General features: G+C 45.5%; 1 protein-coding gene across 1 annotated transcript in view; it reads left to right on the forward strand.

The window, feature by feature from the left end:
• Window positions 1-305: 305 nt before the first annotated feature.
• LOC147635631 (uncharacterized) overlaps window positions 306-12,960 on the forward strand; it is a 42,846-nt gene continuing 30,191 nt past the window's right edge. Inside the window, exons 1-3 of the mRNA XM_086803006.1 lie at window positions 306-710; window positions 1,341-1,442; window positions 1,558-1,669. Of these exons, the coding sequence (XP_086659132.1) occupies window positions 514-710; window positions 1,341-1,442; window positions 1,558-1,669 (411 nt within the window). The 5' untranslated portion in view covers window positions 306-513. The remainder of the gene's footprint in view (window positions 711-1,340; window positions 1,443-1,557; window positions 1,670-12,960) is intronic.

Consider the following 12,960-nt stretch of genomic DNA (forward strand, 5'->3'; position numbering starts at 1 on the left):
GAGCTTGGAGTGTTGACATCACTACCGTCCATTACACTTAGATGTGTAAAGAGGGAGTATCTGGACATGCCCATTTTTGAAAAAGGGAGATCTAACTAGCTCGTCCTTCATGGGCGAAGGATCTCTCCCTTGTCCCACCTGCCCATCTAGCGAGTGAGAATGTGTGTAAAGACCTTGAAGGTGATTACAGACTCCCCCCCCCCCCCCCGTCCAGACCTTGAAGGTGTTTCCAAACAGCCCGCCTTTTTCCAGATGGGCGGGGGGAGACTCTCCCCGTCCATGAGAATGGGCGCTTTCGCCCTTTTCCCCTTTTGTGTGTAAAAGCACCTAAGGTGAAACGTAAAGAGAATCTCACAAAGTGTGAAAAAGTGCCCGCTCATGTAAAGGGTTTGAATTTTTTTAATTTCTGCATAGGCAGGCATCTTTTACTGTACCGATGGAGCTCATAGGCGAAGGGCTCATGCCACCAGTACAATGGCAACACCACCAACATGTAGTCTAACTCATGCCTAAATGGTGCAATCAACAGGCTCTTCAGAGCGATTAGCTTTGGGCTTAGCCAAGCTTTCTGTGCTTGGCATAGCAGCTGCCACAGCTTATGCGCTACACAGGCATCCGTTTTTTCCGACATGTTGCTTCTTATCAGACGAAGACTCGGAAGCAGACCAAGATCACGCAGATAGACTGGCTAAGCTCCAAATGCTGGCTGCGTAAGCTCTATGTTACCCAAATTTGATCCTGCATTATGGAAAATTTGAAAACAAGGCTCCTAATTAGGACCCCCAAAAAGCTTTGCATTCCTGTGCAATTTGAATGTATCTCTATAAATACATACACATGTTTGTGTGTATACGGGGATGTATGTATGTATGTGTGCATGCATGTTGTACATACATATGCATATGTACGTACATATGTATGTATATTCTGGATCTTTCTTTATAATTTACAGACCTGAATGTAAGGGGCACAATAAGGATTACTAAATGGTTTTCTCTCTCATTCTTTGCAATTTCCTTAATTATTTTTATATTAAGGTGCTATTTAGGGGTACGAAGCATCAAATCTGAATCAACCCTCATTAAAAATAAAAAATGTTTGGGAGATATACTAGATGGATACCCTTCTCTAGTTCTTTTGATGCACGATTTATAGTTTGGAGAACCAATGTAAGGTGCACAGTAAGGGTTATGGCTTCCTTCTGTACAGAGATTTAATTTTTTTGTGTATTTTGAAAATGTAACGTAAGGGGCATAATATGGGTTATGGTTCCCTTGTAAATAAATTTTGGATACTTGTGATTGCCTTTCTCAAGTATACACTTGCGTTTTGCTGTTTAGGTTGCAAGGGTATCCAGGAATCAAAGTTTTTGGTGCTCTACGAATTCCTCATACTGGCCACAAAGAGCATAAGGAGATGGACCTTGTGATTCTCACCAAAAGGTTATCTTAAACATATAATTGCACTCATGCTTAAGCCATGCCTTTTGTGCCAAATTTAGCTCATCAATCAAGAAACCTTTAACCTGGCGATAATTGGAGACATGCTTACTGACAGGAAGCTTTGCTTAGTGGAGGTCAAGAGTTGGTCAGGAATGGTGAAGCGTGAGGTTGATGGGAGTTGGTGCCAAACATTTGAAGATGGCTCATTGCTTAAACATGGAAATATTGTGAGTCGTTCTCTGAGTCAAAGTACAAATCCTACTTTAACCTCAGTCATCTTGAAAGCCCTAAAATTTTCAAGAAGCTGATCTATGTAATCATGGAGGATATGTGGTTTCAATGGTCTTGATAGAGGAGGCCCTTTTACAATATATTTGAGCCTTTCTTGCTTGTCTTTACAATCAATTTTCTTTTTTAGGGACACAAAATATTATACAGCACTTGCCTCCAAAAAAGTTGCCCTTAAATAATGTTGTCCTTGAGAATTTCTAAAAGGTGTTGAGGCAAGTGGTTGGTAGTTCACATTTTGAATGCTTGGAAGGAAGATGCTCTAGTTTTCATTGAACTATAGGCTCTTTTTGGTTTCACTTAGACCAGCTTACCAAAAGCCCTTTTAGATTTGCTTTATGGGATCCTGACCTTAGTTGTGTAGTTTCAAGTGGGACCCACTTTTAATAATATTGAGATTTTGGATAATGTATCCTCCTTCCACATATGCAAAGATACAAACAACCACCCCTCCTCCCCCTCACTCCCCACCTCCCTGCCCCCTGCCCCAGTGCGCCCGCCAAAACACACACACACACACACACACACACACACACACACACGTGCGCGCGCTCGCAACACATACACACAAACCGCATGGATGGATTCCGGAGGCATGTGTATTGCACAAATTTGCACATCACACTAAATTGGTGAGCACATTGCATACCATGTGCATTTTTGTTCAACCAGTAGACGTCCTTATTTGGATCTAAGTGTTGGCTCTTTGACACCTTAGTGCGCCCAACAGCTATGTTTGGAGCAACCGTTTGGGGACCAGGATTGGGGGGGGGGATGTGTGGAGGAGTATTGAGAGGCTTTAGGTGCTGACGTTGTCACACATGATCATGAGTAAGCCATTGGTGCCCCATGACATAATACATGCTGAGTTTGGGGTAGCCCCACTAATCACGGATGCTCTCTTCCAGACCATTACTTACATTACTCGGCTAGCACTAGACTCTTCTATGCAACTGTATCATGAGAGGGAGAGGGAGTAGGAGACATAGGCCAGACTGCCCTCCATCTTGTGGAGAAGATGGCCGCCACCCTTCCAAAGCAGGTATGGTACTTGGAGGTAGTTGAATGATTTCATGCACATGGATTGCAGACGGATCATCTCCCCCCATTTCAGTACAACCTAGACTCCCCACACCTGGACCTCTCATGACTGGAGATCAACGGGATCATCTAGTTGGATCTACTCGGCCTACACATACGCCTTGGGTGTCATCATCAGAGGTAGGGATGAAACGTGAGTTCCACAGAGCATTTTTTGAGACTCATCGGGGATGGATTCTTTGAAATCCTGTGGTATATGCAGATCCACATGTCACATGCTATGCGCACCGTGAGTATCCTCCTGTTGGCTTTGAGTAGAGATTAGGAGAGCCGAGAACATCCCATGAGACGAGAATATGCAGAGTATGTGCCATAGGGGAGGTAGAGGACGAGGCCCACTATATGTTCAGATGCCAAAGCATATTTCTAGATATAGGGGAGATTTCACTGTCTCTTGCGGGAGGGGTTTGGGGCCTGGGCCATTGGCATAGGTGATGGTAGTATGAGGACCATAGATGTCTCGGGATGTACCTGATAGAGCTCAGACGACATAGGGACAGAGTATTGAGAGGACATGGTGAGAGACAAGGCCAGCCCATACAAGACGTTGCCGAGAGATTCATCACTCATTTCTTCATGGCATGACCACTGATGCCGACATCGCCGCATTGACATCAGCTTATACCCGCGGTGCTCAGGGGCCATATGCGCATCCTAGAGGATTCCTAAGTAGGCAGGTCTACTCCATCCTACGTGCCAGAGCCTCGACCTAGAGCATTGAGGATCTCCACCACACTGAGATAGATCCATGAGATTCTCTGACAATGTGACATGCCCCACCATAGCCACATGCCATCAGGAGGCTTGTAAAGTCATGTTTCAATTTTCAGTTTTCACGTTCTTTTTTAGTTTTTCCATGGCACTATATACCCGTGGTATCATTGTACTATTCATGATCTCATACCTTGCTTACTTGATCCCTAGCCCTAAGCTTGAAAAAGAACAATGATGCATTCTTTAATGATGATTAGACGAAGAGAGTCAGTGTGCAGTTTTGTTTGCATATGCTACCAAGTGTTTTGATAGAGTTAAACTTTTTAAGTTTGAAAGTGCAAGAAGAGTATGTGGACCTAACTTCCATTGGTAGTGCAATTGACGTTATTGTCTCAATAAACTAAAGCGCTCTTTTCTAATTAATGGGTGAATTTGCTAAAGATACAACATATCTTGCACCATTCCTAAAATGTGCCACATTTGGATATTTGGAAATCAAAGACAAGGAGGGTCATGTGCATCATCATGACTTATGCTTCAGAGAGATCCCTAAATTGAGTAAGAAGAAAGATGCGGCAAATGAGGGTGATGAAGCCAAAATTGGTAGGCCATACATAAATGGAACCATTGAGAATTGCATTGCATTGACCAAGGACTATATTTAGGCACTTTTGGTTGGATTGAATGTTTGTTTTCTTGATCTCCCTCTATTTAATGCAGCTAAGCTATTTAGTCCATGACATTATGCTCAAGATGAAACAACAGGAGAGGGTAATGCAAAGCGATGGCTTGATAAACTCTTGCAATATCTATTGATAAAAAGGCATGTGAATGTGAATTATACACATTTATTGACACTTTGTATTTGAATTGCGAGGGATTTACTATGCAAGATGCATGGGCAACCTTCTCCGAGATGAGAGATTGGCAGGATAGCTTTCCCAATATGTTGAAACTATGGCAAGCAATCCTTGTTATCCTAGCTAGCACAGTGGCATGTGAGAGGGGGTTTTCAAAGCAAAACATAATAAAAGATGTGATGTGAAGCAAGCTCACAATTAAGATGCTAGATGATCTAATGAGAATATCATTGACATAGTTGTTTCTTGTACTGGTACGAATAGGTTCGTACGGTACGAGTCGTACGGTATGGTACCGTACGATATCGTGCGGTGCGAAATAGCCGTTTATAGCCGTGCGCTGCACCATTTCTTTAGCCGTTTTGTAGCCGTTTTAAGGGTCGCTTTCTGGCCGTTTTTGGCTTGCTTTGTGGCCCATGTGACATGTCACATCAACATGTCACATGTGTTTAGGCCTTTGCTTGGCCCATTGCCATGGGCCATGGGCCATGGCCCATTGAACATGTTACATTCCTATAAAATGCCCACCCCCTAAGCTTCTCTCAAGTCTCTCATTACTCAAGTGACCATCAAGCCCCCCCTCTCTTGAGTCTTGCTCAAGTGACCATCAAGCAACCCCCCCCCCCCCCTCTCTCTCTCTCTCTCTCTCTCTCTCAACTCTCAACTTTCAAGCCACTCTCTCCCCCATAGCCATCTCTCAAGCCTCTTTCATTTTGTTGGGATGACAGAGGATACCCCATACAGGTACTCCGATTTGTCTCATAGGCCGAGTTCGGTCTTTTGGAAGACGTTAATAAAATCTTTCTTTCTTTCTTTCTTTCTTTCTCAAGAGTCAAGACTCAAGCCTAACTGTCATTTTCTCAAGCCTCTCTCTCTCTCTCTCTCTCTCTCTCTCTCTCAAGCCTATCCATCTCTTGAATGTTCTAACTTCTCTCTCTCTATTACAATGACAAGGGAGAAGAATGAAGCCTTCAATGTGCATGCTATCCATGTAGAGAAAGCCGATGGAAAGTCCAAGTTATATAGGTGGACTTGTAAGTATTGTGGCAAACAATACAAGTGGAGTTACTAGGCTTCGCCAACATCTTGGAAAGGTGGGGGGGCAAGTTGCGCCATGCAAGGAAGTCCCCTTTGCTATATCCGATGAGATCTTCAACAAGATCAAGGGTGGATTGGGTGCTCACCGTGATAGTGGTAGAAGCTCAAGGGCGGATGATGAGGTCATTTTCCCGCCTTGTGATACATCCTCCCCCGCCGCCTCCATCGGTGCCACCTTTGCTGGTGTCGCCTCCACCTCCTCAAAGAGACAAAGGCTTGAGTCTCCCATGAGGCAAGCCACTCTAGCCCAAGCCACCGGGGGGTTCTCTTCTTCTCTATCACATCTCCGAGAACGGCAACGGCTAGCGGATATAGAGATTGCACGCACCATTATTGAGTGCAATCTCTCATTCCATGTGCTCAAGGTAGATCAATGGAAGTCAATGGTGAAAGCCATTGCAAATGTGGGCCCATGTGAAGGATGGACCGGTGTCTCCTATCATGACATGCGCACGAAGAGGCTTGTGGATGAGAGGGAGAGAATTGATAGATCTCTCAATTTCGGTACTCAGTGGGAACAGGCATTGGATGCCACAAGACCATGCCATTTTCTGATACGCGATGGTTGGCTTTTTTACAAAGGCCGACTATGTGTCATGAAGTCATTCAGGGCAGCTCTTCTCCATGATGCCCATGACGCCATTACAGGTGGTCATAGGGACATGAATTCGACTCTGGAGAAATTAGAACGGCAATACTATTGGCCAAAGATGAGGCGTGATGTGTTTACATATGTACAACGCTGTGACATTTGTCAAAAGGTGAAAGCTCCTCGTGGAAAGAAGATAGGGTTGTTACAGCCCTTGCCAATTCCCGAGGGTCATTTCCAGGACATTTCGATGGACTTTGTCACAAATCTGCCTCCCAGTCCGAGTAAGCGTAATACGTAGTGCTTAACTATTGTTGATAGGTTTAGCAAATTTTGTTATGCTTATTCCTTGTAGGGCCAATGTGACCGCCGAGGATGTTGCCCAGTTGTTCATTCGGCATTGGTACCCGATTGGCGGGATTCCTAGAACCATAGTGTTAGACCGAGATGCCAAGTTTACCAGTCATTTTTGGAGGGCATTGTTTGATAATTTTGGTACTAAGCTGAATTTTTCCAGTGTATTCCACCCACAGACAGATGGCCAGACAGAGATATACAACCAGTTGGCCTTTGATGTGCTGAAGTGTTATGTCCACGATCAGCAAGGTAAGTGGGAATCGTATTTGCCTTTAGTTCAAGCTGTTTTGAATGACTCTTTTTCTTCAGCGGACTCCATATGAGGCAGCGTTTGGAAGACCTTTCCAGTCGTTGTTAACCACCAGGACTTCGTCTTCAGTACCGGAGGCGAACAGAGTGACGGAGTCTTACCATGAGATTTTAGAGTCAGTAAAGGGCAGATTGGCTAAAGCACAAGAGGCCTATACTCGACAGGCCAATAAAGACCGAAGGGATATGAAGTTTTCGGAAGGAGATTGGGTTTATCTTCGGATAATGAAGCAAAGATTGAAGCAGGTGGGCAAGCGATGCCCAAAGTTGTCTCTCAGGAGCTTCGGACCTTTTCCCATCCGGAAAAAGATTAATGAGGTGTCTATACAATTAAAGCTACCTCCGAGTTGGACTATGCACGATGTATTTCATGTCAATTGATCCACCCCCTTCAGAGGTCAAAGACGAAGCGGAACCAGACATTGTGGATGAAGCAGAAGTCATGGTTCCAGACTAGATCCTTCTGCACCATTTCAAGCATGGCTCAGGCCGAAGACTACGACAGTTCCTCACGAAGTTTTAGGACCGAGGAACTCATGAAGCGGTATGGCTTGACAAAGAGTTCTTTGAAGACTATCCGGCGTTATTGACGGATTATTTGGAGGCTATGCAGCTTCCGTCAAGTTAAGCAGAAGGGGATGTCACGTGCATCCTGCACTTGGATGCCACGTAGACATTTCTGTACAGAAGGTGCAGGACCTGGGATGGTGAACTGGTCCCATGTGAGCCCAGTCCGGGACGAGTCAGCCAAGGATCCATCTCAGTCGTCCGAGGTCAGGTGTGCATTGTCCTGCACATGAGTCCAAGGTCAGGTGTGCACTGTCCTGCACATGAAACAGTGCCAGTCCGCGCTGTGAGTCTCCCTCTGGAATGATGTCAGTTGTTCTGTATGTTTGGTCTGCCACCAGATATCAGACAGCTGTGTAGATGTAGGTATGTAGCAGTTGTGGACACAGGGAAGGCTATGGGCCACCCAAAAATGGGGCCAAGCAGCCCCAGGACATGCCCACCAGCCCAAGGAAGGGCTGGGCAGGCTGTCGGCCAGCCCAAGGAGGGGCTGGGCAGGCTGTCGGCTAGCCCAAGAGGGCTTGGCCAAGCAGCCGACTGGCTCTTGGGCTAGCCCAGCCAGTTGGCTAGCCATATGGCAGCCTAGGACTGCAGGTGGCCAGTGCCCAGGCGCTGCCCAGCAGCCTGCGCTGGACTGGACAGCAGCCCACAGGGGCAGCCAGGACAGTCCAGTGTGAAAGCAAGGATTTTTCAGCATTTAATATCATTAAAACAAGTCGTGGAGGTACAGTAAACCAGCCGACTGCTCCTGATGAGAAGTATAAATAGTGGAGGCCATAATCCCAATGATTCATCTCATTTTTCACCAAGTGCTCAAGCAATCCAAGGGGCCAAGACAGCCAAGGGCTTGCTAACGCAAAGGGGTGAAGGATTCAGGTCAAGGGCAGGGTATTCCCAGCCAAGAAAAGGTCCAAGATTGCTGTATTTTCTTTCAGTTTTTCTCATCATTCTAATAAAGCAAATACACCATCCATGGTGGGGGCCCCACAGAGGGTAATTAGGACCCAATACTGTGTCCTCTCCATCTCTCCCTCTCTCTCTCTCTATTTTTTGCACTTCTCCCTTCAAGTTTGTGCGTTAATTTCCGTCGCGAAAAGAGTGCTGAATTCTGAGTTTTGAAGTTACCGATCTTTCTCCGAAGCTTCCGCATATTACAGGACTCCCCTTGGACCGCTTACCACCCCTTCAATACAGTTTGGACTCTCCTTTTCTCCGGCTCTCTCACGAGGATACCAACCAGTTTATTCGGTTAGATCTTCTTAGCCTCTACACCCATTGTACATGGATCACACCTCCGGAGCTCCCAACAAAGATGCACTTCTCCAGAGATCACTTCCTCACGCTCACTGAGAATGGATTCATCCAGCAGTCGAGCTACCTGAGTGTTCACATGTCCCATGCCATGCGCATTGCGATTGGCCAAATATCGGTCTCATCGCACCGCCTCAGAGTGGAGACAAGTAGAGCTAAGTGCGTCTTCAGAGCTGGAAAGCTCATACGGAGACCCAGAGAGGAGAGGATCTGGCAATTATACCACACAGAGGTTGAGACGGAGGAGCACTACATATGCTGTTGCCTAGCATACTATGAGATCCGCGGGAGGTTTTGTCTGTTACATGAGGGATTTGGTCCACTCTCCAAGGTCATCGACTTCCCGGACCAACATTGCCTAGGCCTCTTCTTGCTTGAGCTCCGCAGACACAGGGACACTTTCTTGAGAGAGCTTCGGCCCTAGCCACACCCACCCCCTTCCTCGCCAGCCAACCATCACCAGTTTCTTCCAGACCCAGGATGTGGAGGACACCGATATAGTGGATATTGTGGACCCACCTTGAGTTGCTCCGGACCCACCTCACCCGAGAGGAGTTACCTTGGACCGGGCCTCTGCACTCCAACGTGCCCAACGCCCCCAGCCCCCCAACGGCCACGATCTCCTCATAAGCTTCAGGTCAAGGACATGCTCCATTGCCATCGAGCTACCTTTCCACGTGACATCGCTAAGGAAGATCTCTCGGCCATACTCATTAGCCCCATGCTTGATATTTTGGAGAGTGGTATACCATCTACTGGGGGCTGATGCTTCTCTCATGTTTCTATGTTCCTAGCATTCCATGATGAGCTTCCATGGATAGTTTTGTATCACCCAAGTGAGATAGATATGTTTATGTTTTGTTTCTATTTTATTTTCCATTCCGTGATGAGATATGCCATGGACATTATTGTATCACTTTGGTCTCATACACCCATTGGGATCCATGGGACAAGAGAGAGGTGTACAATTTGACAACCCATAAAGTGAGAGCAGCTTCTACACATACTTTTGCTGAGAAATGAAGATACAGTCACCTTTCTGCCAAACCTCCAGCCCAAGAAAATAATGTAGAAGGCCAAGATCAGTCATCTCAAATGTCTCTGAAAGCTTGGATTGAACCTGTGTGACCAACCCGGTATCTGAGCCAAAAAGAATGAGATCATCAACATACAAAACAATGACACAAATATCGCCATCAGAAAGAAGCACAGAAATTGCTGTCAGCATATGCCCTGACAAAGCCAAGAGATAACAAGAAGGCATCAATCTTCTGATACTAGGCACGGGGTTTCTGTTTGAGACCATAAAGAGCCTTTTGTAGAAGATACACATGAGTGTCATGTCCCTGAATCACAAAACCAGGAGGCTGCTCAACATAAACTTCCTCCTCTAAATCTCCATTTAGAAAAGTGGATTTGATATCCATCTGGAACACGGGCTATCTGAAGTGTGCAGCCAAAGCCAAAACAATCCTGATGGTGGTATACCTGGCGGTAGGAGAAAACGTCTCATCAAAGTCTTCACCTGCCTTCTGAGCATTTCCTCGAGCAACAAGGCGGGCTTTGTACTTGTCCAAAGTACCATCTACATGAAACTTGACTTTGAAAATCCATTTCACACCAATAACACGACGATGTAAAGGCTGTGGCACAAAAGACCAAGTGTTATTTCTCTCAATAAACAAAAAAAAAAAAATTTCAAAATTTAATATCCACGTGAAGTCCAATTCACGCATGAAAAGTGTTTCACTACGTGAAACAGAAGTTCACGCGGCAACACAAAAAAATAAAAATAAAAATAAAAATAAAAATAAAAATCGAAATTTAATATCCACGTGAAGTTCGGTTCACGCGTGAAAAGTGTTTCACGGCGTGAAACATAAGTTCATGCGGCAACACAAAAAAACAAGAAAACAGTTCACATGAGTCTGGAAACCACCCTTGTTTGGAGACCCGTATGTCCTAAATCGTATATCCGATGAAGGCGCTCTAGGTGACATTGAGCTCTTCGACTTTGGACTGGTTGTTCGAAGTCAAAATCGATCATTTTGGCCTCTGACCAGCAGTCTCAAAATTCGACCCGGAAATCGAGGCAAAAAACAGTCCAAAAATCATGAAAAATCGTAAAAAATAGCGCGAAAACGACGACGAGTCATATTCGGGCTACTTTTTGAGGGTCTAGAGACGACAAAATCACGGACGACTCAGGGAAATAAAGTTGTAGTACTCCAAAAATACTGCAACTTCCTTATAGAGAGTTTTTCAAAATTTCTTTTGAAACACTCTAAAAAACGTGTTGCAAAACAGGGAAAAAATTTTCAAATTTTTTTTTTCGTCTTGAGACAATGATGGAAAATAGGTTTTAGGACCTCCTCTTCCATTTGGGAAGTTCCTAGTATACGCTTTTTCTAAAAAAATATGAGGTTCACGTGCGTATAGCACCTTAGCTAATTAGGGCAAACGGACAGCCGTTTAATCCAACGAAAAGTATGCCAAGCCTCTTGAGGCTGTAACGGGTTGTGGGAAAGTTAAAAAAAAAAACTGTGATTGCTCATTAAGGAGCATTTAGGCACTCTGACATGGCCACGATAGAGGGATTGCCAAGGATCACATAAGGACTCAACCCAATGGCTGACATCTTCGAGCCATTGAGATCTATGCCACCAATTCACCTCCCCATGCCATTGGCCATGTCTATAACAAGCGTGTCATCGGGTTTTACACCCCCTGTCACTTCGATTTCACCGGGCTTTGGTCCCTTGCCTAATATTCTCGCAAATCTTATAAGTATCAATCCTTTCCTGGATGCCCACACCTTGGACATACTGATGAGTCTAGGTAGGGGGGTGGCCCAAGGACTCACTAAGTCTCTTCCAACAAGAGCACTCACATACGGCCTCAATGATTCATACAGAAATACGGTCGTACAAATTTTCAAAATTATGGGCAAATATGACGGAACAACCGACCCTGTTCAATTCATTCAAATGTTTGAACAGTTATGTGAAGCCTTTGGAAATCCCAACTGTCCCACTAAGGTACAAGCGTTGAACTTATGCTTAGAGAGAAAAGCTAGTCGATGGTTCATTGCATTGATGCCGGTGATCAAGACCAACTTCAAAACCTTGAAATCAGCCTTTATACATGGCTTTTCAAGACAAGGTGATCGGTGGAGTGTAACAACAGAACTCTATTCAATTGAACGTCAACCCAATGAATCCATTAGAGATTTTATCCTTCGGATAAAACTCTTGGACTCGCGTTGTGAGTCATGGGAAAAATTAAACGATGTTCAACTGAGGAGATGTTTCATGATGGGCTTAAAAAATAACAACTTACATAACTTGATCATTGTAACCAATCCAGAAACATTCGATCAATGTTGTAAAGAAGCAATACGTTTAGATGACAACATGCTAGAAGATGATTCTGCTACGAGATGTTCCTCGTGTAAACCAAGTGAAACAATGACAAAAGAAAGATTGATCTCGGAATTGACATTCTCATAATTCTCATAATTTTATGCAACCTTGTTTAAAACCTTACAGTCAACATCTGTAAGAGAGGATGTAAACCTTCAAAACTGAACATCCTTAATACCTATAAAAGTGACGAGCGAAATGTCTTGTGTTGAATGCAATCACTACGACCATCCCAATCCTCATTGTACATACAAAGTACCTGTTTTTCTATACTGCATATATTGTAAAACCTTTGACCATGATACTAAAAAGTGTCCCACTTGACCCAACTTCTGATTTGGGTCCATAGGGCAAGATAATGAGCGACAGTCTTTCATACCAAACCTCTCCAAAATCCCCAGAAGACGGGCAGCAGGCACCGTGAGCTCCCCGAATCCTGAAACGCTCCCCTCCTCCTCTGATCCTTCCTCCGCCTCTGTTCCTCTGCCATCGCTTCCTTCCTCCTTCGCTGCGCCCCTCCTTCCTCCATCGTTTCCTTCCTCCTTCGTTGCCTGAATCGCTCCCCTCCGCCTCTGTTCCTCTGCTTTCGCTTCCTTCCTCCATCGTTGCGCCCCTCCTTCCTCCTTCGTTTCCTTCCTCCTTCGTTGCGCCCCTCCGCCTCTCTTCCTGCTTCACCCCCCATCCTCCTCCACCTCTCCTCCTTGCCTCTGCCCGCCCTAATTCGCCTCTTCCTTCCCCTCTGTTCGCCCCTACCCCTGCCCGCCCTTCTTCGCCCTCCTCTTGATCGTTTCGCCTCCCCTCCTTCCTCCGCCTCTTCCCTCTGCGCAGCCCTGTTGTGCTGCCCTTCCCCCGCCCCTCTTCGCCTTTGTGTCCAGCCATCTCCCCCTTGCCTCCCTTTCCTT

Source organism: Cibotium barometz, chromosome 9 (assembly GCF_041138505.1).
Source record: "Cibotium barometz isolate CiBa-2024 chromosome 9, ASM4113850v1, whole genome shotgun sequence".
In the NCBI taxonomy this organism is placed as follows: Eukaryota; Viridiplantae; Streptophyta; class Polypodiopsida; order Cyatheales; family Cibotiaceae; genus Cibotium; species Cibotium barometz.